Consider the following 27,420-nt stretch of genomic DNA (forward strand, 5'->3'; position numbering starts at 1 on the left):
ATGTTGTCATTTCTCAGGCTAATCTTGTAGGTAATGTGAAAGAATGGGCTGGTGCTACCAGGCATATTTATGCAAACAAAGATGCTTTTACCTCATACACTGAAATAATGGATGGAGAACATATGTATCTTGGTGATTCTTAAACTGTAAAGGTTCTTGGTAAAAGAAAAGTTCTTCTCAAACTCATATATGACAAGACTTCAGCTCTCAATGAAGTGCTCTATGTACCCAATATTATAGCAAACTTAATTTCTATGGCTCTATAAGGAAATGTTGGAGTTAAGGCGTCATTTGAATCTGACAAGATTATGATGACAAAGAATAATGTGTTTGTGGGCAAGGGTTATTGTAATCAATGACATTTCGTACTTAAGATTTTCAATGTTATGAATGAAAATGCATCTTCTTCTACCTACTTGATTAATTCAATTGATTTATGGCAATAATGGATTAGGACATGTTAGTGCTAGTTATATTCATAAAACGTAATCTCTGGGCTTAATTTCTTGTATTAATAATACATGCATGAATAAATATGAAATATGATGTGAAGCTAAGTTAACTAAGAAAATAATTCTTTCTGTCCATAAACAATTTGAAATTGCTTAGTTTAATTCACACTAACTTAAGAGATTTAAAGTAAACTATGACTAGAGATGGTAAGAAATACTATGTAACTTTTATAGATGATTTTTCTCGATATACTAAAATTTATTTGCTTAGAAATAAATATGAGGCTTTATAGCATGATTAGGAACATGATTCAACTGGGATAATGCAATTTTCAATTCTCAAGTTTGATATTTTAACTTAGCATATTTTTCTCTTGCACCAATTTAATATTAGAAAAATTTTCAAAAATACCCTAAAATCAATAAAAAAATATATCGTTTTTACTGTGTAAACTGGAATGTACCTACAAAGAATGGCAACTGAGTGGAGTCCCATGTGCACATACTATTTCTGCTGTATACAATCAAGAGATGCACCCTGAGGACTTCTTTGCTAAGTGATATCATAAAGGTACTTATTTGAAGGCATATGCATATTCCATACAGCCAATAAGGGGGAGAAAGGTATGGAACAAGGGTAATGCTGAACCAATTCTGCTACTACAGGTCAAAAGCAAGAAGGAGAGATAAAAATAAGATAAAAAAGTGAGAATTATATAACAAAAAAGAGAGAATTATGACATATAATTTATGTAAGGAAACAGGACACAATGTTAGAGGCTACCATAGAAGGAGACACCTTATGAGGTAAAATATGAACTCCCTATTTTATTAAGCATACTTTAAAATGAAGGGAATTTAAAGTGATCCTTTTGCAGGTTAATATTGAAAGAAAAAAAACAAGAGAAATATGAAAAAGGCAAATGAATCTACAAGTGCAAAGAACTCAAGTAAGAAAGATTTAAAAAGGCCTCAACCAAGTCAAGAAGCTGCAGAGGCTTTTGCAAAGGAATTCACTAAAGACCTGCCATTGGAAATCAAAAGTAAGGAATCTATATCTTTTTCTGATTTTTTTTACTTGTTATGCAGTTCTTATTGACATTAATTTATTTTGTATAGAAACCACTAAGTTCAAGAAATCTGTAACTGCTAATGTGACTGTGAGGCATTCTAGTTCTTCTCAACCTTTGCCACACTTCAATAAATTGGCCAGTTCAAGTGGAATGACTATTGATTTACTAAATCAAGATTCAAATAAGAGATTTGGAGCAGTTTACATGCCCATATCAAAAGCCAAATTACCTCTATGGAAGATAGTTTTGAAGAACAATGGAATTCATATTAATTATGTGGATTCATTTATCAAAAATAGATATGTAAATATACTTAGCCCTATTTTATCTCAGTTATGAAATTTGAAGTACAATTATATTTATGAAAGACTACGTATTATTTGGACATGCATAATATTTCAAGTGCACAAACACCAATTATTGATCCAAATTTAGACTATGGCCAAAGAGAATTACAATGGAAAAGGAAGGAAGCAATTACCACTAATATTTTGGTTGCAGCTAGAGAAAAAATGAAATCAATAATGAGCAAGAAAAAGTAAAAGCAACAGTTATTGTATTTTTTTTGTACTTTTACTGGGCATACTGTGATGAGTTACTAATTGTAAATGGCCCTCTTTTATTTTAATGTTTCTCTCGACTTAATAAAGTAGGAATCTTTTCTGTTATTATGTTAATGATATGAATTTGAATTATTATTTTAATAGTGTGAATTTGGATTATTATTTTAATGATATAAATTTGAATTATTATTTTAATGATATGAATTTGAATTATTATTTTAATAATATAAATTTTGCATTGTATTATTATAATTATTATTTTATATTTTATGAATCAAGCATAGACAAAATTCTTAACAGTCTCATTTCATTAATTATATCAAAATAAAATAATTAAGGCCAAACATTGAAAGTCTCCAAGGTTATAAAATTGTCATTTCCAAAAGGCCATTACCCTACATTATATCTACTTGAAACAATACTTTGCCACTAAAATTTCAGCAACAACAATAAAACCTAGTCTATACTAATCTTTGGTATTCTCCAGAACTTTACTTCGTAAGGATCAACCTTAGTTCAACCACTTCACTCCTCAATTCATGGACCTCTTGAATAGCAAAACCCATTGTAGTATCCTCCAAATTAGCATTCAAGTCAATGGATTGCAATGCTCCAAGGTTTGCATTAAGCCAACATAATTCATTTAGCATCAGTAGAGATCTATCACTCAACCATTCATCGTACCAATAAAAAGAATCACATTGATTGCTCTGCCAAATAGAAAAAAAATAAAACAAATATCATTATTCATAAAAGATATTGAAAGAAGAAAAGAACAAAATGTCTGAGCTAAGAATTTTTATTACCCACCTTGCACACCTCCAGAATCTCCTCCCATTATTGTTTTCAGTTCTTGCAAGGAAGACTTTTACATGTTCATCACAATCACATATGACATTTTTTTGCTTAACAACAAAGTTAGTAGCTTCTTCGTAGTTATTGGGCATTGTACTCACTCCGCTAGAAGAAGCCATTGAGATTTTCTTGGTTTGAAGAAGACATGAAGAAAGTAAAGACTTTTGATTTTGACCTAGGGTTTCTAATTTAAAGAAGAAAGAGCATAAATTGATTCATATGTGGCCCTAATATACCGAACTGATGTGGATTGTTAAGTTTATGAATGGCCTTTCAATAGATTAAATGTAACGGTGTTATATCAATTGAGTCGATGCTGGCAATTTTGTCAAAAGAGGCTTTAATGTAACAGAAAATTATTGTTAAGGGATGGAATATAATAAAAATGATGTACAGGAGCTTAATACAATAAAATCGTAAAATTCAGGAGCCTCCTAATGTGTTTTGCCAAAAATTATATATTTAGAATATTAAGTATCATGAATATGAATAATTCACTTTGTAAGTAAAAAGTATGTGCCATTATAAGTAGCTTATAATATTAGTAATTTGGTAGAGTGAAAAAGTTATCTCTAATAAGAGATAGAATGGTGTATTATGTATTTTGATAATAAAAAATATTTATTTATGATATATCTCTCTCCCTTTAAAAAAAATTAAATTTAAATTATTGTTATCTCCTTCTCTTCTACTGTGAAAGTAGTCCCATAAAATAGTCTTGTAGTTTGAAGATCTGGTAGGCCATAAATTACATAAATAAGTGCGACTAATAGATACTTCTGATGATAATCATTAGATGTGTCAAATGGGTCATAAAATGCGAACTTATTTACTTAACACGTAAAATTAGCATGTTAGAGTTAAATCTTATCACATTCATGATAAAAATGAGTTGATTCATTTATGACATGGCGTGAAGCTTGACACGCAAACCTATTATAATTTATTTAGTTATTATTTAAATAAATATGATATACATGTTGTGTCGTATTATATGTATAAACGCATAAAACTATTTAGTTTGATTACTAATTTAAGTAAATATATTATATATGCCGTATCGCATTATACATATCAAATCGTATTATATATATTACTACACAACTAATTAAGTAGACGTATTACATGTACTTATTTTATAATTATAATAAATTTTCATCGAATAAGTCTATATTTATACTACCAATCAATCCGATTTGATACCCCTAACAATCATCCATCCATCGTAGATCGAGTATGGATAAAAAAAATTGAAATGATCTCTTACAATGTCGTAGAATAATAAAAAAAATTAAAACTTCTAGATAAAAATCGTTGATAGCGTTTCACATATAAAAAGTCTTGAGATTCCATTGGTAAACGGTATTTAATAATATTATTAGGTACAAATAAATTAGGGAAGACTTAGAAAAAGAAGCCAAGAAAAGTCAAGGATATGCATATACGGCACATGGTTATCGCACATGGCTTTAAACGAACATTATCACCCAATAATCCTGTTAGAAAATTTTGGAGGCTACTAGAGAATTGGCAACTGCTAGAGGACAACCTCTAAATAGAGGTGATTATGGAGGAAATTGACAATGACAACCATAATGAAATAATTATTTTTAATGTTAAATAATAATATTAGTTTTATGAATATAGAAAATATGAGATATCACATTATTTAAATATTTAAAAATGGTATCAACATAAAATATTACCAATAAGAGCGTTTTAGTGCGTTGTAGCCCAATAAATAGGAGTTTTTCTATTGAAATCGGACTAGGTCTTTGTAAGACAAAAATGGAGTTATAACGGTCAAAATGAATTCTCTCATTATCGAATTAAAATAGCTCTTGAAATTATAAACCGACCGAGCACTTTAAAAGCTCTTAGCCAATAGGTTATTTTCCTTTAATATATTGCAATGATTTTTTTTTCAAAAGAAACAAATTGTTGAAGTCTCCATAGGTATGAAATAAATTATAAATATAATTATCTCTGAATACTTACCTTAATAAATAGTGAATGAAAATCTCCCAATTTCTTATAAATTAAATGCTAACCATCACTGCAACTATTAGTTTTTAATGTTAAAAATTATATTATTTTTATAAATATAGAAAATGTGAGATATCGCATTATTTGAAGATTTAGATGCGATCACCATGAAATATTATCAACAATGACGCTTTCATGTATTTTCATCCAATAAATAATTTTTCTATTGGATTAGGTTTCTTAAGACAAAAATAAATATACAGTGGTCAAGATGTTATGAAATCAAGATTGAAGAGGATAAGTCTTGAAATAAAGACCTAATAAGGCACTTTAAAAGCACCTGGCCATTAGATTAACGTATAGTGATTTGATGGATATTTTGTTTTAGTATATTGTAATGATTATTTTGTTATTTGTTGAAAGCTCAATACGAAATACATATTATCTAATCATTTCTTAACATTTATTGTAAAAATGATAGATTTTTATTAATATTAATAAACAGCGGACGAAAATCTCTCTATTTCTTATAAATTAAATACCAATTATAACACTTTAATGCACTCTAAGAAATTCTCCATTGTTTTTTCCTTTTGAAAGAACTTAACTTTTGTGAGTAGATAAATTTTGAATTTTATGAATACATACTTTTTATTAATCAGATTTAATTTTAATGTTAAAAATTAGCTCATAGCTCCATCAGCATTCTTCAAGCCATAAATGTATTGGAACTCTATCATATTACGAGGGCATTTTGTAGGGCTATGCACGAGCTCGAAGACTCCAAATCGTACTAAAAAATCGAATTGAAAGTATCCAGAACCGAAAATATCCGTTGATTATTTGACTTTCTCCGAATTATACTGTATCTAAATTTTTTTTTATGCGATTTTATATTTCATTAATTCTCCATAGCAAGAGTTGTACTGAACCATTTCGTATTAATTAAAGAACTGAAACAAGAATCAATTTAGAATTTATTTATTTATTTATATATGTAATTATTTTTATAGTAAATAAGTTCAAATTTTAAGCTCAAATTTAAATCAAATATAAAAAAGTCTTACCAAATACAAATGTAACAATTATATTCTAATAAAATATAAGCTCATTGGCTCAATTATAAAATAGAAATACTAAATTTTATATTTTGTTACAATATTAATTATTCTCTAAGTTTATCTCAATTTTTAGTAAAACTTCAAGTTCACATCATTATCATTCATTTAATTAAAAAATATAGGACCTAAATCTTTTTAAATCTTAATAAGAAAAAATATTTTGATACCAAATAGATTAACTTATTAATTTATGATGATATAATGTTAATATTGACATTAATCATGTTTATAAAATAATTATTAGTAGTAATATGTTTTTTAATAAAATAACACTACGTGACATTATAGGGAGTCAGATGAAACATATTTATCAGTTGAACAATAGAATATTGCAAATATTCATCTTCATGGATTGAAATTATTAAATACATATTTATTTAAGATGTAAATTTTTACCAGCTTGGTGGAATGAAAATAAACTTTTCTACTATGCGATTGTTGAAAAAAAAGTATAACATAATCGCAGTAACCTCTTGCTTTTTGTTGTAATCTTAAATTAACTTTAGTCTAATTGATTTAAGCTAAAAAAATTAATTATTTAAAAATAAGAATACTTGAATCTCTATTGTTCCGTACCGTCCCATACCATATCGAACCATCTCATTAGATTCGAATCTCCATACCAAGTTGTCCTAAAAAATTGCTACAGTTCGAAACGCAGATTTTTATGCTATAGTATGATTTCATATATTTTCAAATTTCTGAATTTCCTCAAACCGTGCTGACCCCTCATGTTTTGTTTAAAAGTCTTGCGCATCGAATAATTAATTCTTATTCAATAGCTATATTAAACTTATTTGGTAAAATTTAAAAATCAACAGCTGATAGTTAATTTAATCTCAATTAGTAGTTGACAGTTGATATAATCTCAATCAGCTATTAGTTCTATTAGCTCTATTTTAGAGTTTTTCTTATCAATTGACAACTGATTTTATTTTTATTTTATTTAAATATATTATTTTTATTAAAAATTATTAATAATAATTTATTTTAATTCGATCTCATATAATTAGTGTTTTATAATTAATGATAAATAATTATTATTTTAAGATTATACTTAACAGTTAAAAACTATAATATTAATAATTTATAGCATTTTTGAAGTCAGAATTTTTTTGTTAGTGGAATTTAAATTTGACCCCACTTTTAAAAATGACTTTTATAAATATCTTTTAATAATAAATACAATTAATTTAAACAAAATTAATTGTATCATTTTTATTAGTATAAGTTATTTTTTTAATTTATATCATTAAAAATAGTTTTACAAAATAAAATACATTTAAAAATAAATTATATCATTAATGATCATCTAACATACTATCAATAATAGCTAATACAATCTTATCAAATGACTTAATTTATCGACTATCAGCTGTGGGCTATCATTTACCAACTATTAACTATTAGCTACTAGCTACCAGCTATTGACCATCGTCTACTAGCTACGAGCTGCATTGATCACTTGAACCAAAACAGATTTATAAATTTGTTACAATTTCAATATAATTATGTCAAAAGTCAGTGTTTTCCTAAAAGATTTTTAATTAGTCGTATATATTTTTTATAAAAAAATTGAGAATTAATAAAATAATAATAAATTTATTATTATTATTATTATTACTATTATTATGGCCCACATCAGCCACAAAATATGAAAGAATCTCTTAGGGGAAAAAACATAAAGAAAGAAATTGCATTTTGTCAAGTCAATAGAACCTTCGACAACCCAAACGACTTGTGATTTCTTTCTTTTTTTTTTTTTTTAAAAGACAAAACAGAAAAGGCAATTGAATAAATTTGGTTTTAATTAAATCAGAAATTGTTCAGACTCAAAGCTTCCGCTGAAAAGACACCGCCCCTCGCCAACAATTAAATAATTTGTCGTATTTCGCAATAAGTCTCCTTTCCATAATTGTTTTTTCATATATTTAATATAAAATTATTTATTTATCTGTGTGTTTTAATTATATTAAATTAACAAATAAAATCTAATAAAAGATTTATATTTAATATTAAATTTCAAAAAAATAGCAAATTAACTATTCTTAAATATCTTTAATCTTTAAATATTTTAAAATTTTATTAATAGAATAATATAAAATTATTTTAAAATTTTTATAATTAATTTTAATATTATATAAATTAACATATCAACATAATTGATATTATTATTTTTAGATTAAGATTTTATTATATAATTAAAGATTTAATTTATTATTAAATATAATATTAAAATTATAATCTAAGATGTTATTTTCTAGATTAGAATTTTAATCTAATTATAAGACTATTTTTAGTTAATATAATATTAAAATATAATTAATATGTTATTTTTAGGATAGAATTAGTATTATTATCTCATTAAGAAACTATTTATTAGTTAATATAATATTAGAATATAATTAATATATTATTTTTTAAGAATAGAGTCAGTATTTAATTAGAAATATAATTTATAAATTAATAAATTAATAAAAAATATAAAATTACATATAAACTTAAATCTCATGTATCAAAAATAAATATATATGTTAAAATAAAAAATTTATATATCAAAAATTAAACATACATGTCAGGAAAAATTTAGGTATCAAAATTTAATATATATATAAAATATACACATCCAAAAATATATTAATAGATCATCTTTTTACAAATTAAAATTATTTTTTCATATATATAAAATTACAGTAAGAATTATATATATATATATATATATATATTGATAATTTGAATAAATTTTCAGATTCAATACCATTTCTATCAAATTGAAGTTCACATAGGCAATAATTATAAAGGTGAAAAAGAGATGTGAAAGAAAGTTTTAACCAAATGAGTAAAGATAAATTTAGTTTCAGTTTCAATTCAAGTTATGGAATAAATAAATAGACTAAATGCATATTTACATTTCTACTTTGGTATTGATTAGTTTTTTAAATTTTTTAAATTCTTAATTTATTTAATAAATATTTAAATTTTATTTTTATTTTTAATCTAATTTAATATATATAGTTTGTTTAATATTTAAATATTTTTATGTATATAACGTATTAAATAAAAATACATATTAAAAATATTTAAATATTATAAAAAATAAATTTATATATTTATTACTTAATATCGAGAATTAAAATATTAAACTAACTAAATAGTTAAATTTGGCCAAGTATATTTGAATTGAACTTTATATTTGAGCCCATCAAAGAAAACTTTTATATTAGTGAATTAATCAGTTTATAAATACTAAGCTGAGCCATTTTATTATTAGGCTTTAAAATCAAGTATAATTCTTTTTTAGATTTTAATTAGTTGGTCTAAATTATCCCCTCAACTCCGTCATTGGCTCTTTCCAATATCAGAAAGTTAAAAATAAAAATAAAAATAAAAAAATAAATCAGAACTAGTTTCTATATAAAAGTTATACAACAGTATCAACTACTTTTATCATATGACTTAACATTTGAATAGTATCAGGAATTGAACGTCTATCTTATAAAAAAGAAAAACCAAGGGTTAAATTATTTACTCATTATAAAAACATTTAAAAATAAGAAAATAAGTTTGGCTGAGGACGACCCATTTAATATAATATTATATGTATATATAAAAACTATGGTCCTTTATGTCAATGGAACTTTCCAAAACCCAAATAAAGACTTCATTTACAATTATTACAAATAATAATAAAAGGAATTAATTATTATAGTAAAATGGTATCCTTGTTATCTAGAATTAGGAAATGGTCGAACTCGAAGCTCAATGCCTTGCATGGAAAAGCGCCTCTCTTTGCCCCCACATGATTAATTCCACAAATAATAATAAATTCATGTCTCTTCTGCATAAACTACAATTTCTATGCAATTGTTTTTTCAACTCTATAATTATTGACATCCATAAACATAAACATAAGACGACAAAGTCATCTTGTCCATGTGTGAAACTATATCAGATAAAAATAAATGATGACTCAATCATTTTGGGTTTTAGTCTTCTGCCCATATATTTAACATCCGGAATTGAGATTTTCTTTTTAATATGATAGTTTGTTCTTCATTTTATAAAAGAGATGCTTCTTTTTCCTTCTAAAATTATGCTCTTTATTTTAAAATATTTTAAAAATATTCACATATAAATTAATAAATTATTTTATTTAAATTTAATACACTCTTTATATTTTATATTTTATTTTACTGTTATTTTATAAGTATTAATTGTTTTAAATTTTACTTTTTTAATTTTTAAATAGATTTGTACATTTATTAAATATAAAATTGAGAATGAAATTTAATTTTTTGTATGTATGTAGAGTTAAATCCATTCTCTACTTTACATTTAAAAAATAAAAAATACATCAAAATGTTACTTTATATAGATTTTTAAAATAAAAAATTTAATATATATATATAAAATATATTATAAATGCACTAATACACTAACAGTCCGTATTGCTTAACTAAGCTATAGTATAAGTAAATAACACTATATTTAATATATACGATAAAGGTTGCACTTAATAATTCTAATGGCTTAATTAGCTAACCTATAAGATAAGTCTTATCTAAAATCAAGTCCCCCATGTTTTTAATAAGCCATATCCAATAGGATTGCTAATCTATAATTAATACAAATTTAATCTCTAAAATAGCCTTGAGTTTATATTTTATTTCTCCAAGATGCCCTTAACTTTTTTTGGAAAAATTTAAAAAATAACCTTATGGTTTATCGCCTTTTTCGTTAAAGGACGAAAATATTTTTCCTATCAAATGAGTATTAAATGCTTTATTTTCTTAGCAATTTTTAGATATTTATATTTTTATTATATTTTATATGATTTTGCATGTATTTTATATGAACCATTACTAAATTTTGATTTATAAGCAATGTGGCATCTATAAGTATATTATAAAATTCAAAAATATAATAAAATTTTATTTAAAATTTCTTTAAAAAAATTTAATTAAAATTAAAAATATATATTAACAATTTGTTATAATCACAAAATATCTAATCGGATGCTAAATTATTTAAAAATATTTATATTATTAAAATTTATATTTTTATTAATATTTACAATCTAAAAAATGATAAAAATATTGAATGTACTTAAAAAATACTTAAAAAATAAAACACATGTTACTCATTTGATACAAAAATTATCTATGTCCCTCAAGTATAAAAACGTCAAATGATAGTTATTCTGAGAGAAAGAAAAAGAAAAAAATTATAAAATATAACTTTTATATATAGGGCAAAGGGTGTTTCAATAATTTAATTACTATAACGATTTATTTATCTAGTTAAACAATTTTACCAAATATAGAATTACAAAAATAGAATTAATTAATCCTATGAATTAACAAACTTGTACCAAATAATATTTAATATAAATAATCAGATAATTTAACTAAGTCTAGAATTAAGTTTAATTCTAAAAAATATGAATCTCATGAACTAAATAGACTGTAAGAATTTAACAGATTGATATACTAACTTGCTAACTATATCTCTCATTTAAAAAATCTATTCAATAGATAGACATAATTTTAACAAACATGTATAAAAGTAATATCCTAAAAACTTGAGACTAAAAGCGGTTAACAGTGATACTTGAATTAATTTTATTAGCTGGAAATAATTTAGAAGTATAAAAATTTTAGAAAAATATTAAAGCATGTCACCATTATTTATTTCAATTTTTTTACTGCCTTTTATTGTTTTGAAATTAAGTAACAGTTTAGTAAAAATATTATATCTAAATTTTACCACATAGAGTGGTAATATAATAATTTTATTAAACTGTATTTTTATTATTTTGAGATTAAGGAACAATTTAATTAAAATATTATATGTCACATTATGTTATAGTTGGAATAAATAATAATAGATTGTGTAGCCTTACTCAAATTTTTATATTAATTATATTTTTAATGTTAATTAATATTACAATAATTATGATATTAGTTAATGAGTTACTTTTCTAATTAACTAATGATTTTAATTCTAAAAATATAATATTATTATTAATTTATAAATGTAGTTAATTTATTAACTATTAACTAGAAAAAGAAAAAAATAAAAAAAGAAAAAATATTAATATTCTATTAGAAAAGAATTATACAATATTGGGTTTGATCTTGATATTTTGAATTATTCTATTTATTAATTATATGTATTTATCAAACTTTATGTATTCTTTTAAAAGATATACTAACTACAAAAAAAAAAACACTTCTTTTAGTGACGAACAAAGTGTCTAATCCTTCAGCTGCGATGACTTATGGCGACAAAAGTTCCTAGCTAAACAATGTGGTGAGAAATTTTAACTTACAATTAACAATGGAGTTTTTCCATCCCAAAAGGATTAAATGAGTAGAAAAATAAATAATTAGAAAAATGACGCGCTAAAATTTATTGCTAATCTTTTATTAAAATATGAAGCGAAAAGCGAAAATATTACAGAGAAATTATTTTTTAAAATAAATAACAGAAGAATTAATCATTAATTAAATATATGAATCAGAGAATTAAAAAAATATTTAAATTAGTGCAAAATTTTTTATCTATATAATTTCCATTTCTAATTAGCAATAAAAATAAGTTTGTACTAATTAGTGATGAAACTTTCCAATATTTTACTTCGTGCTTCTCGCGTGCCAAACTCTTGATAAAAGAGTTATCAATCAGTCGCTAAATAGTGATGTACAATCCATCGCTAATGCGTCACAACAATGAGCAGTAAAAACTAGTGCAACAGTGATGCAATTTGTCGTTAAAAAAAATAATTTATGATACTAGTTATATTGTTATTCCATCATATAAATCTGTTGCTATTTTGTTGATTTTTTATAAAATATTTTTTGAGTAAGAATTAAAATTTAATTATTAATTGATAGATATAATTAATTTATTAATTAGTAATATTAATATTCAAAGTTTTGTTAAAAAATCTAAAATATTAGATTACACACTAATTTTTTAATTAGCTATTTATTAAACTTCTATTTATATATATATATAATTTAGTAATTAATTTTATTTTATATTATAAATTTATCTAAATAAATTAATATAATTTTAATTTTTAAATTAAAAATTTATAATTAAAAATAATAATATAATAATTTTCATAATATGTGAGTTGACTGTTCATGAATATTTTAATTATATTTACTACTATGTGATACATAATTAAGGTGCTATTGCATTATTCTTTTTTATTTTATTTATAGAAAATGATTAGTTTGGTGCATGATTCATGGAAAGAGACGACGCATGAACATGGACGGTGACATGTCGGCCAAGAATTGCTTTGGAATTCGTAGGTTATATTGTTGTCGTGTTTACTCAAAGTAGACCTTTTAAATTGACTATAAAAATTATTATTTTTTCTTAAATAAAAGACAGGTGGAAATATCGATGATAATAAAATGAATGCATCAACCGAATTCAATGGAGCTCTTTCATTTATTATTATTGTTTTTCAAAAAAAGCTAATTATTAATTAAATCTTATATTTTATATTTTTTAATAATTTTATTATTATTTTGCAAATATAAAATAAATATTTATATTTTTAATTTATTTTTAAAAATATCTTTCAGTAAATACTTTTAAAATTTCAAAATAAAAAAAATAATATGAAAAGTTCATTGTATTTATTGAAAGAAATAATTATAAATAAATAAAAATAGTTTGTTCTAAAATTAATAATATATCTATTAAAAATCTCATATATGCATCATTCACACACTTTATATCTAAATACAATAAATTTTTTTGCCAATTTATTAGTTTTTTTTAATAAATATAATTTATTTGCCATATCATTTTCTTTATTGTAAAATTTTAAAAATTATTATCAAAAATACTTTTAAAATATAAATATTTATTTTAAAATTTTAAAATAATTAAATAAAAATATAAAATAAAATTTAATCGATAATTACGCCTTTAAAGTTTTTAGTCTTTGTCCATAGCTTTTATTAGGAGTGACCAAACCATGCCTTAAAAGAGATCGACCGAACTAGTTTGATATATTTTGAATAAGAAAATAAAACAAATTTACTCTTTGTTTAATTGAGATAGTTTTTTTTTTTTTTTTTTGAGGAAAATGATAGCTTTATTACTTGGAGAAAGAAAAGGAGCCTCATTAAGAAACCTTTAAGGATAAAATCCAGTGGAAAAAAAACCTCTAAAGGAAAAAAGTGTGCTCCGAGAACAAAAAGGTACAACCAAGTAATAAGACAACTAAACAAACAAACTCAAAATTAACAAACCAACTCACTACCATTAGATAAACCAAACTTAATTAATTTAGTGCCAAATGCATATTTGCACCTAAGTTGTTTTTTAATGCAATTAGGTAAAAGATTGCCAGAAGCTTCAATTTTTATGCCCCCTCTTTTAACCGAAGGCTTAACTACATTTAATCAAATATTGATGTGGAAAAGAGATGCTTCCATCACAAATTAAAGGAAATAAATCTCTCTTTCTTTCTTCTTTTTCTCATCTCCACCTCTCTCTTTCTTTCTTCTTTTTCTCATCTCCACCTCTCTCTTTCTCTTCTTCTATTGCCATCACCAACTCTTCTTCACACACTCAACTTAATAATGTCCAAATCAAATATCTATATAGTTCTCCTTCGCCTTTGGCCTTTCCACATCCATCGCCACCACGATGGAAAAAGCGAGCAAAGGTGACTTTATCTTCATCACGAATTCAGTACTAGCTGCAACAACCCTTTTGCAATTCATATGACTACTACCAACTGTAGCTCATTCCCTCATTATCGAATTAACTTGTCTCTTCCTTAAAGCAGCTTATCTCCATTTTCGTTGTAAGCCATATTTAAATTTAGAAATTTAGAATTTTAGGTAAAAAATGCTCATAACCAATTATAGACAAACTGTGAGGAGATATGATATCTTGCAACTCATCCAAGTCATATTTGAAGAACCCATTAGCAATCATCCCCCTCTCAGTGAATGCTCATGAGGTGAAAGGAGAAAGCTTGTCTACTATGAATGACCAACATCACTTTTCAGAAGTCAATGAACATCTACAGTCCTTAATGGTGTCTTAGACATGTCATAATCACTCTTAGTTGTCTACTACCTTATAAATGGAATAAAACCTTGAGGACTCATGAATGCCCAGTTAGGGCATAAGTAGTAGTCTTGAAAAAAATTAGTAGCCACTATACATAGGCATATATCAAATGTTTGTGCTCTAGATCAAATAAGATATTACTAATGGCACCTTTCCAAAAAAGGGTAAGCATCTAAAATAGGATAATATATTAACTCATATGCAAAATTATGATAAAGCATCTTCATATTGGTGAAAAGCAAAAATGTATGCATCATCGAGTATCTATTGAAACTAATACACTTAAATGAATATTGTAATCAACACTCGGACAAACTAAGCAATAAAAAAAAAGAAACATCAACAATATACTTTTAGAAGAGGCTACTTCGCTCTACAGAATAATTCATAGGTGTCTCTTAATAGAGAATAGGGTTCATTAAAAACAAAGGAAGGAGGCTTTCTCGTAATAGCGACATATGAATGTAAATTCCATATGTGCCAAAAGAAAACTTCAACCAAGTGCGATATAGTTAGGTGTCCAATGAATATAAGAGCTAAGGCTAGTCAATATCCTTAAGCGTGGCGAGTGGCCAAATGAAGCATGCTATAAGCTCCTGCTTGTTTGGTGTATTGCAGAATACAATCATGATATACAATAAGCAATAACGCCTTTAAAGCATTGATTATATAAGAAATACAAAAAGGTAAGAAGTTAAAGAAAATAAATTAAAAATAAGGATGTAAATAGGAAATAAAGATATAACAACCAACTCAACTTAGAAAAATCCAATGGGATAAAATTTAAATTAAGGAGAAAGAGTACAGTGCATAAAAATCTCCCCTTCTTAAAAACATGACTTTTAACAAAGATTTCTTAGTGTATACTAATTTGGTTCACTAATTTTTCAAACGTTCTTGTAGGGAGTGCTTTCGTAAACAAATATGTCAAATTATCGATAGATCGGATTTTGATGAACATCTAAAATTCCTTATTTCTAAACCTCATGTGTGAAAAAGAACTTTGGCAAAATATGCTTAGTTGTATCTCCTTTAATGTATCCTCATTTGAATTGTGCAATACAAGTAGTATTATCTTCATATCACACTATTGAACTTCGTTTATCAAATGGGATATCATATATATTTTTTATATGTTTGATCATAAATCTCAACCACATGCATTCTCTACTAGCCTAGTGAATTGCCAATATTTGAGCATAATTAGATGATGTGGCAGCTAGAGTTCCCTTAGTAGAATGCTAAGATATAGCAGTATCACCACATGTATAAACAAGTAACCCATTTGTGATCAAGCTTTATGTGGATCCAATAAATATTCAGCATCTACAAATCCAATTAATTATGACTTCAAGTCTTGTAGATAAAATAAACATATATATGATATACCACGTAAATAATGAAATACTTATTTCACACCATTCTTTTATCTTCGAGTTGGTGAGGAACTATATCTTGCTAGTAAACTCATAAAAATTGTTATATCAAGTCTTGTACAATCAACAAGATAAATTAATGCTCCAATAGAACTAAGATAGGGTACATCTAGACTAAGTATATTTCTTCACCATCTTCTCATGGACGAGAAGGGTCCTTTTTTATATTCAGATGTCTAACAATCACGAGAGAACTTATTAGATGAGATTTATCTATATTAAAATATTTTAATATTTTTTCAATATTAGTTGACTGATGAATAAAAACTTCTCTAAATAAATGTTCGATCTGCAGGCCAAGAAAAATTTTGTTCATCCAAAATCTTTCATTTTAAATTTATTTTAAATAAGTTACTATTTCTATAAACTCTTTTAAGAGTTCTTAACTATATTTAAATCATTAACGTAAACCGCAATTACAGCAAAATTAGAATTTATTTTCTTCATAAAAACACATGAAAAAATTGAATTGCTACTATATTCTTCCTTTAAAAGGTATCCACTAAGGCAATTATACCACATTCATCAAAATTATTTTAATCTATATAAAAAAATTTGTAACTTAATTGAATGCATAGTTGATTAAGATCTAATTCTTTTCAGCTTCAGGCACTTGAACTTCTTTTGGAATTACTTGTTCATCTATAACTTTTGTTATAACCTCTTAGCATCAATAGTTTTGGAATTGTCATTTTGTTTATTTTGTTTCCTTTTTTTTTTTTTAGATTTTTATCCTTGGATCCAGGTAGCCTACCATGATTATAGTGTGTCATGCACTCATTTATTATAATATTAACATGTTGTCCTGCTGGAACATCAAATTCTAATTGAATTCAATTGGTATATGAGATTTAATAACTCTTTTTGGATCACAAAATCCATAAGGCAATCAATTTGCTATACTTCACAAATAAATGAGCCTTTGAACTTCTAATTTATATTATTTTGTATAAGGATCAAGATAATTTAATAATAGCTCACTCCAAATAATTTATTTCTCTAATTGTTTGTTCTCTTCCCCCGACTTAGGAAACAAAGCCTCAATAAAATGACAATCTCTAAATTTTACAATAAAGACATCCCTCGTTAAAGGCTAAAGATATTTAATAATAAAGAGAGATCCATGTCTAACGTATACTCTCAATCTCTTCTGAGGTCTCATTTTTATGCTATATGGGAGAGTCAATTGGTACATAAACAGCATTCAAAAATTCATAATTAGAAAATATTTGGCTCTTAGCCAGAAATTAATTATAATGGTAAAAATTTATGATAACTAGCTAGCCTGATGCATATAAGAGTTATTGCATATAAAATTGCATGTCCTTAAGTAATAATTGGTTTTTATAAGCAATGATGTAACTATTAATTGAAGATGTTTGATAAAAAATTATGCTACACTATTTTGAGTGTAAACATGAGCTACCGAATGTTCAATGGTTATTGTAATTGACATGTAATAATCATTAAAGGTCTTAGATGTAAATTCACCGGTATTATTAAAACGAATTCTCTTAATACTATATTCTAAAAATTGTATTCTTATCAAATTACTTGAGCAAGTAATCTAGCAAATGCCAGATTTTGGGTTGATAATAAAAATACTTGTGACCATCTTGTTAACGTATCTATTAACACCATAAAATATTTAATTGGTCCATATGGTGGATGAATTGGTTCATAAATACCACCTTGCATACGTTCTAGAAATTTAAGTAATTTATTTTGAATCTTGCATGGTGAAGGTCTAGTAATTAACTTTCTTAGAGAGCAAGCGGAACATAAATATCTTAGGGTTCTTTAATGGGTAGCCATACAAACTCTCAATTATTTTTTACATCATTGTCGATCTAAGATCACCTAATCGATTATGCCAAATAAGAAAGTATCCAGGCTAATAAACTTCTTATTTATTACCAAATTTGTTTCAATTGTACACATAATTGTAATATATAAGATAGAAGAGAAAACATGTAATTTCTTTAATATACATTTTTTACCCATTATGAAAGTTGTAATAAAGAGATATTAAATATTTTCTATATTTAAAGTCTCGATATCATATCTATCTCGGCGAATATCTTTAAAACTTCATAAATTTTTGTAAGATTTTAGGGAGAATAACGTATTTTTATTAAAAAAAATATGCACCCTCAAGTAGTAATATATTTACTTTTTTGAAACATTCGATTTTTTTTTTTACTACCAGATATTATATTAACACAAGTCTTTAGGCATTTACATTGCCACTATTGATCGAATCCTAAATTTCTCCTTCGGGATTCTCAAAGAAATCCGATACATCTAAATGTATGAGATTAGCAAAGTAATTACTAAAATCATCATCATTTTCTGTCAAATTTGCATCTATATTTTTTATTTTTTTCTTCAAGACCTCTTGATAGAAATCAGTAAGATGCTTTGGTGTACAATGGGTATGATGCTAATGCCTTCTCCTGCCACATCGTTAGCATTAATTTTCTGAATTATACTTTGTTTCATTGTACTCTTCATGATTTTTTCACTTCTAGCGAAAAAATGCATTATTATTTTTATCACCACGATTTATTATAATTTCAGCCATAGCTTCAGCCACATCCTCGACCACGATAATTTTTCCATCCCCTTCCTCGCCCATGACCAACATTATTATATATTGTTTCATTCACTTTAAGAAATGAAATAGAACAAGGTTCATAAGTTTTCAATAAGACTCATTATTTTTCTCAGCACAAGAAGATATGAGATTAATTCAGAATAATTCTTGAAACCTTTTTCTCAATATTGCTACTGCATGAGCATATTTAAGACATCAAAAATAGCAAATGTCTTCTTTAATATATCACTATCAATAACATTTTTTCATATAATTTTAATAAAACTAATTCTAAAAAACTATTGAATTATATTCACTTGTAGCCTTAAAATCTTGTAATCGTAGATACATCCATTTATAATGAGCCTCTGAAAGGATGACTGATTTATAATGATCATATCTTTCTTTTAAATTTATCTAAAGAACTAACTGATCTTTAATTGTCAAATATTCAAGTTCCAATCTTTCATGAAGATGATGATGAAGAAAAATCATCGCATTGGTGCCTTTTTGTTTGAAATTCATGATTTTCATCTTTGATTGTATTTCCAAGATCAGCATCTAGATATATTTCAACATTTATTATTCATGACAAATAATTTTTTAATAGACTAATATTTTTTATTTTTCAGTAACATAAAATATTAATCTTTTTAATAAATTGGGATACCATATTTCGTGATACTTAATTTTTCAGGAACTTAGAGTTAGAATTCTTCAGGAATTTATACCTTAAAAATTTATTTAATTAGTACTTTAAGAACTAAAAATAATATTAGTTCTTTAGGAACTAGAATTTAATTAACATTAACTGATCTCAAAATAATATCTAATGATTTATATATGTATGTATGTATATATATACTAATGACATTAACATAAGAAAATAATAACATTAACTAATATTAATTTTGATATGCATATAAAGAAATTTTTATGGACTAAACTAGCTAAGATTAATAGCATCTCTCAAGAAATAAATATCATAAAATATCCAAAAGAAAATATTAATTATAATTATGTGATCTCATATTTATAAAAGATGAAAGTGTTAGCTTTCCTCTTCAATCTTGTTTATTCAAATAATTGCTTTCACCTTAGTTGGGTTGTAGTAAATCATAAGCTATCCAAATTCAATAGAATCATAAATAATATTATAGAACGAGATTGTGTTGATAATATATTGTAAAATAAAGAACAATAATAAAGAAAATAAAAAAAGAGTAGAAGAGATAATGATTTGTGTTTATGTGCAGCATTAGATTAATTGTAACACATTTTTATATGTGTAAAGAGTTATAAAGATAGAGTTTTAGTTGCATAAGAAAACCTATCCGTAGAGATATCGATAGACATTCAATATTATCCAAATACTTTAATAATATTACAACTCTTTTTTTGATTTTGGCTCGCATAGGTCTCCAATCAACCAAAGTAAATAAATATGATAAATTCATCGTATTCATAGTTCTTACTCTTGTATAACAGTATGAATATTAAAATGCTAACTAAAAGAATATCAAAGTTCTTTGGCAGATGTTTCCTCCTATATACTAAATCGATAGATAATTGACCTATAGTCATTAGTTTTAAATAAGTGATTATGTATCAATCATCTAATATAAAAATATAAAATGCTCATTTATACATATCACTCTAATGTTCGTTACAGTATAACATATAATATAAATAAAAATTACGCAATAATATCTCTTATAAATAATTATCTAAGTTCCATATGATAATAATTTTTCAAAAAATTGCAAGTTCCAAAAACCACGAATAATCGAAGATGTAGCCCTAATTCTGGAGAACATTTAGGAGTCTTTTGATAGAAAATAAAGAGAGAAAGTAGCACTTCCTACAAAGTAAAGATTTAATTGTGTTTGAATTGCATAATAAAAAAATAGTTTTCAAAAAATAGACAACTCAACTTCCCTTATATAGAAAAAATAACTTATTTAGAGAGGACTCGCTAAGTAGAACTGCTCTAATTAAGTATAACTTAATTGACCAATATACCCTCACTTAAATATCTATAAGAAACTAATACTAATTTTATACAAGTATTACTATCTTTTAAAATATATGATAAAGTAATAAAAAAATTATTTTTTAGAAAGTCAAATTATATAATAAATATTTTAAATTTTTAAAAATAATTTTTTTAGAAATTCAATTTACTGGAAAATATCCTTTCTGAAAGATAAACTATTTATACCAGACAATACTTTATTTGATTGTAATTTTGTGGTAGATGGTGCCTCTGTCAAGTAGTCCTACTTAGATAGCACTACTTTTTGTACTATTTGGTATCCATTGAGCCAGAATATAGAGATAAGCTAATTAAACCAATTCAATAAATCAAATCCACGTTCACCAATAGCAGAGCTAAACATTATTACCATAAGAAAATTCCGACTAAATCTTTATTAATTTAAAACAATGGAATTTATTTCTTTTTAATGAATTACCTAACCCTAACATGCAGTGCCGGAGCTTAGTGTAGACATGGGGCGGTGGCCCCCCCCAAAAAATTGAAAATCTCTAATATAATAATAAAATATTAAATTTATAATAAATTACTTTTATTGGTTTTAATATATATGGGCCCCTCATTCTAAAAAAAAAAAAATTTATTAAGGTCACATGCAATAACCGAAGTTCTTTTAAATTATTTAGTTGACTTTCATTTTTATTAGATAATAAATACGTAAAATTAAAATTTTTAAATTAAATTTGATTCCCCAAAAATAGAAGTAAAGTTTTGCTAACAAAAAAAAATAATATTAGCCCAATATATAAGTTATATCTTATAATATAATATCATAATAAAAGGATGAGCGACAGTATTCATTTTATTGAATGAAAGATCTGATGTTTAAATTTTCTTATCACTCATTAAATGAATTTTTACTTACAGCGAGTATAAAAAAAGTTATTTCTATTATGTAGTTCAAAATCTATTAATTCTATTTTTTGGATATTTTCTTTTTCAATATATATATATATATATATATATATATATATATATATATATATATATAAAAGTACTCAACTAACTTGGATCATATTATAGTTAGATGGATTTTTCATTGGGTACCATAATTAGATCTTTCACAATAATTTCATAGGCTTTAGATAATGTACCTATCTAAGAGCCATAGTGATTGGTTATACTACTCCACTATTCTGTACACAAAGTTGACTGAGTCACAATTCACGTCTTAGTAAGTTTGAATTTTAAAAGAGCTTTTTATAAATACAAAGAAAATGAGCTGCAAAATTTTATTATAAAGCCTAAAAAAATTTTATTTATGATCTAACATCTGAAGGATTTTTATTTATATAGTTGTTTTAAAACTGTATTATAATATCTTTTTATTTTTTAATAGTATTTTTTAGCAATGTTTTTTAAATAGAATTATAATAGCATTATTTTTATATTTTATCTTATTTTTTTATTTTTACTTTCATAAAAATTTAAGATAGCTGGTGTAAACACAAAATTATTATTTTTATTGGTATTTCTAAATAACCCTTTTAGTTTTATTTTAATTATATTTTTATATATTTTTAACTGTATTTTAATATATTTTTTAGAACACATATTTTCACGTCATCAAAATATATTAATTACTATAAAAAATATATAATATTATTCAATTTATGAATACTAAACATGATAAAAAATTTCGATATGTTTTAAATATTGTTTTTAGTATTTTTTTTTTATAAAATTTTTAAAAAAATAAAAAAGCAGTGTAAATAAAAAATTTGAAAAAAAGCATAAAAGAAAGAAAAAATTTAAATCATGTCCCGTGAACTTTTTTTTTTTCTAAAGATTTATGAGATTATTGAATTTTTTTTACATGCATGTAATTTTAAAAGGTAAGGAATTGATGGAGAAAGGCATGTGAGCCAATTATGAGATAGACAAGGATGTCGACATGCCAAAGGATCAGCTTAACTAAAGCAAATATGGACGATAGCTAAGAAAATGTCGTTTCTCTTTTTAGTTTGTGGGTTCTCCACTTCGTAAAGAGAACACTTTCCTCTTCCTTTGGCTTGGGGGCATTTCTTCGTATCCACTAATTTGCAGAGAAACAGATATGGTGCCTTCTTTTTCTTTGAACTTTTCTTGCTTGTACATATTTATCAAATAATTACAATAGGTGGACCACCATTGAAGCAGTGACCTAGTGGCCAAGAAACAAAAGAAAAAAGAACCCATAAAATATAGGTGAAAGCTTGAGTTCTGGGGTTCAAATTTCAACCCACTCAAAAAAAAAAGTGTGTTAATCAAAGTTCAAATAGCTTGCAAACTATTATTCTTTTAAGACTTTATTGAATGGAGATTTTGTGACAATACGAATAATTTAATGGTAATTCAGAAGTGGTAAGTGTATATTATTCTTTTTAAATCGTTTTCTCTTAAGCAAAAGCGTTAATACCCTTTTATTCATTGCATAAAACTTAATGCAGTTTTGGGCTTCAACATTGAAGTTATAGATTGGACCATCTTGTAAGCAATATGTGGTTTTGGCTTCAACATGAAATTTTTGGACTTTCTTTTCCATTAATTTAACTTTAAGACATGAGAAGTTTTATGATGTTTTTTCTTATATTTTTGTATTTTGAGAGTTACATCACTCACAATTGCGTTTAAATTCACTAACACCGTTAATTTAATAGTTAATTACTTGCGATTCCACTATTATTCAACTTCTTATAAATTTAGCTGTCATTTAAAATCAATCATGCTGATTTTTTAATGTTTAGAAAGATAAATGAAAAAGGAAAAGAAATTCACAATTTGATTTCCTTATAAATTTGGATCAACTTTGTCAAGTTTATGATACTTTGGCAACATCATAGAATTCCACTCCTCTTTCTAATGAAACCAATTTTAATATGATCTAACTTTATTTAAAATTTAATAACTAAAATTAATAATAATATTAATAAATTTAACATTGTAATTCTCATAATGTTAAAGTATCATAAGAAAAAGAAAAAACATAAAACTTGTTATGTCAGAAAGTCAAATACAATGTTAAATTTTTATAACTATATATATACATATATATATTGTATTGCAAGATGAACAATTCAGTTAAGGAAGAATTTTCTTAAACATAAAAGTAGTACTTAGTACTTAGTTGGTGACTCAGCTTTTAAGTATCCATTTTATATAAGAATATGGGGTAATTACTGTTTAACCCTTGTATTTGTCTATATTATACTAATTATTTCTTGACATTTAAAAAATATATTTTTCATCATTCTATTTTATAATTTTATACTAAAAACTTTTTCTGTCAGAATTTCCATTAAACAACCATTAACTAAGTTTGATTTTATACTATTTGCCCTCTGATTTTTGATGGAATATACAAATTGCCCCTCATAATTTATTTATTATACTAAAACCTCCTTATCTAATTTTTATAGTGTCTGTACAAAAATAATTAATTGGTGTTCTTTAATTACTCTAGTTTTTAGCATAATCAAATTCTAGTAAGTTTAAATATCTTAAAAGTATTTATATAAATCTAAATATTGAAAATTCATATAATTTAACTGTTAATTGTTAAAATAAAATAGATAGTATTATTATTAATTTTATTACAATAGAATTGTAACTTTGATAAGAAGTTTAAGGATTAAATTATATTTTTTTATCAATTTAGATCATTAATTACATTGACTTTCAAAATTCAAGGAGATTTTTAATGCAATAAATAAAATATAAGAGGAAATTTGTATATTATACAAAAAATCAGAGGGCAAATAGTATAAAATCAAACCTAATTAACGATTCCCTAACAGAAGTTCTAACTAAAAGGGTTTTTAGTATAAAATCAAAAAATAGAAGGATGAAAAAAAATATTTTTAAATATCAGGGAGTAACTAGTATAATATGAAAAAATACTGAAGGCAAATAGGTCTAAAAATATTCATATATCAAAAAAATGTGTATCTACATAGTTTGAGTTATGAAATGATGAAATTCTTGCGCAGCTTGATGTATATAGCATAGTTAATAAGAGAACGATATGTATATATGGTTTTATACTTTGATATTTAGATAATTGACACATATTCATACACATATTTTTTTATTTAAAATTAATAAATATGTGTCAATCATTTATCGATTTCGTATATAGATTGGGACATATACTAAATCTAGACAAAAAAATTTCTATAAAGAATGAAATTAAAATGTTGAAGCCTGTTAAAAGAGGATAAAAGGAACAATATAGCAAAAGGCAGTTAACAAGAGAATTGTGATGGTAAATTGTATCAGGACCCCGGACCATGGACCATGTAGCTACATAGTTCAAGTGTACGAAACAATATTGTTTAACTAAAAAGGGGAAATATATTTACATTTCTTATGTGTGTAGCTTTTATTACAAATTCAAATATAATGCTCTATTTTTGTTGTATCTTGTGTTTTCATAATAGTTTTTCATGGGCTGAAATTTTCACCTTTTAATATAAATTCAAAAAGTCTTTTTTATTTATTTTTTTAATTCTTCAATATCTTTAATCATTTTTTCAAATTTCTTATTCTAATTCAATTTAATTTTTTTTCAGTCTGATTTTATAATTATTTTTTATTTTTCTTTTTAAATTCATACATACATTATTTTTTATTTTTTTGTTACTTTTATTCTAGTAATTTTTCTCCTTTCTTATTTGTATTTTGATTTTGTAAATTGGATGATTATTAAAATAAGTTGAAAAAATTTCTAGACTAGTTTAAATTATTTAAAATTAACCCATTTAGACTAAATTAATTTATTAATTCTTTTATTTTTTTTGAAATTATTAGGTAATTAAAAAGTTAGTAAATACAAAATAAATTAACATTAAGAATGCATATTTAATCTTTTATTTTATTTATTTAAATTAAATTAAAATGTATTGTTTTTATTATTTGATAATTATTTATTTTATTTATGTAAATTAAATACAGAACTTTTTCATTTATATATATATAGTTAACATTTTTATTACTATTTTATATTCATTATTTGTAGTTGTAACGTCCATTTACCTATATGGTTAATGTTCAAGTAATCTCGTAATGTTCATTATTTATAGTTGTAATGTTTATTATGTGTATGTTTAATATTAATATAATATCGTTATAATGTTCATTTAATATTATTATAATATTCATCACCTTTATTTTTAATATTCATTACATCTGCGTTTAATATACATGTAATGTAGTTATTATGTACATTACTCTCATTTTTCTTAGCAATTGATTTTTAAAATTATTCTTTTCCTTATTTGGGACAATCTGTTAATAAAATTTATGATATTTATAATGATTATGTACTATATTTATTCGATTGTTAATAAATATTTATCATTAATGAATATCATATTTATTAATTGATTCAAACAGACATATATGTAATATAAACATAATATAAATCGTTTTTACAGATAATAAACAAAAGAAAACATTAAACTAAAGTTATTTTATAAATATTTATATTATAGTGTACATATTTTTTCAATTAAGTTAACAAACAATTAAAAATTTATATTAAAAATAACATGCAGCACAGATTTATTCAACATTTAATACAATTTTAATAAATTTAAATTATTTAGAGAAAAACACATCAGCATATGAAGCATGTTCCATCAGCGTCTGAGGCACGCGTATATCTAGACCAAATCACATAGATGCATGGTCCGGGTCCATATTATAAGAATCCAATTGCGATGCGGGCCTCTAAAAGTCTAAATTAATTGTTTTAGACCATGAGCTTCAATTAGCCATAGGCCGGTGGCATATTTAGATATAGACCAAGACTGTGTAGGCCCAGACAGTAACCAAAATTTTATAAGCACTTGGCTGTATCAAAGGTCCAGTTATCAGAGCAATTAAACACTAATTAAATGATGTTCAATAAAGACACTAATCAGATTGGTGAATATCATCTAGAAAGGATTTTATTGTCACCACCACAACTAAAAGACTTAAGGGACAGGAATTATATAAAGAAAATTTTAAATTGCAGAAATCATCTAATGGCTGAATATTTGCCACAGGTTCTACCACCTTTAAGATATCATCTAATTATATGGCTCTTCAAAGATATTAGTCCCATTCAGCACTGCTTTCTGAAGTAGGGATTACAATTTTAATTTTTCTTTTGTTTTTTTAAGAGACTCCAACAGTAAGTTCTGAAAG

General features: G+C 24.5%; 1 protein-coding gene across 1 annotated transcript; it reads right to left on the reverse strand.

Annotated features, from left to right (window-relative positions):
• Positions 1-2,579: 2,579 nt before the first annotated feature.
• On the reverse strand, positions 2,580-3,062 carry LOC125370184. The gene is made up of 2 exons (XM_048374868.1): positions 2,895-3,062; positions 2,580-2,798 (listed from the first exon to the last, which is right to left on the reverse strand). The coding sequence occupies exons 1-2, from the start codon at positions 3,060-3,062 to the stop codon at positions 2,580-2,582; spliced, it is 387 nt and encodes a 128-aa protein (XP_048230825.1).
• Between the last annotated feature and the right edge of the window lie 24,358 nt (positions 3,063-27,420).

This window comes from Ricinus communis, chromosome 5, assembly GCF_019578655.1.
Source record: "Ricinus communis isolate WT05 ecotype wild-type chromosome 5, ASM1957865v1, whole genome shotgun sequence".
NCBI lineage: Eukaryota > Viridiplantae > Streptophyta > Magnoliopsida > Malpighiales > Euphorbiaceae > Ricinus > Ricinus communis.

Coding starts and splice junctions, on each gene's coding strand:
- LOC125370184 (XM_048374868.1), bottom strand. CDS start 3,062: ATGGCTTCTTCTAGCGGAGTGAGTACAATGCCCAATAACTACGAAGAA. Junction 2,799..2,894: donor TCTGGAGGTGTGCAAGGTGG/GTAATAAAAATT, acceptor TCTATTTGGCAG/AGCAATCAATGTGATTCTTT.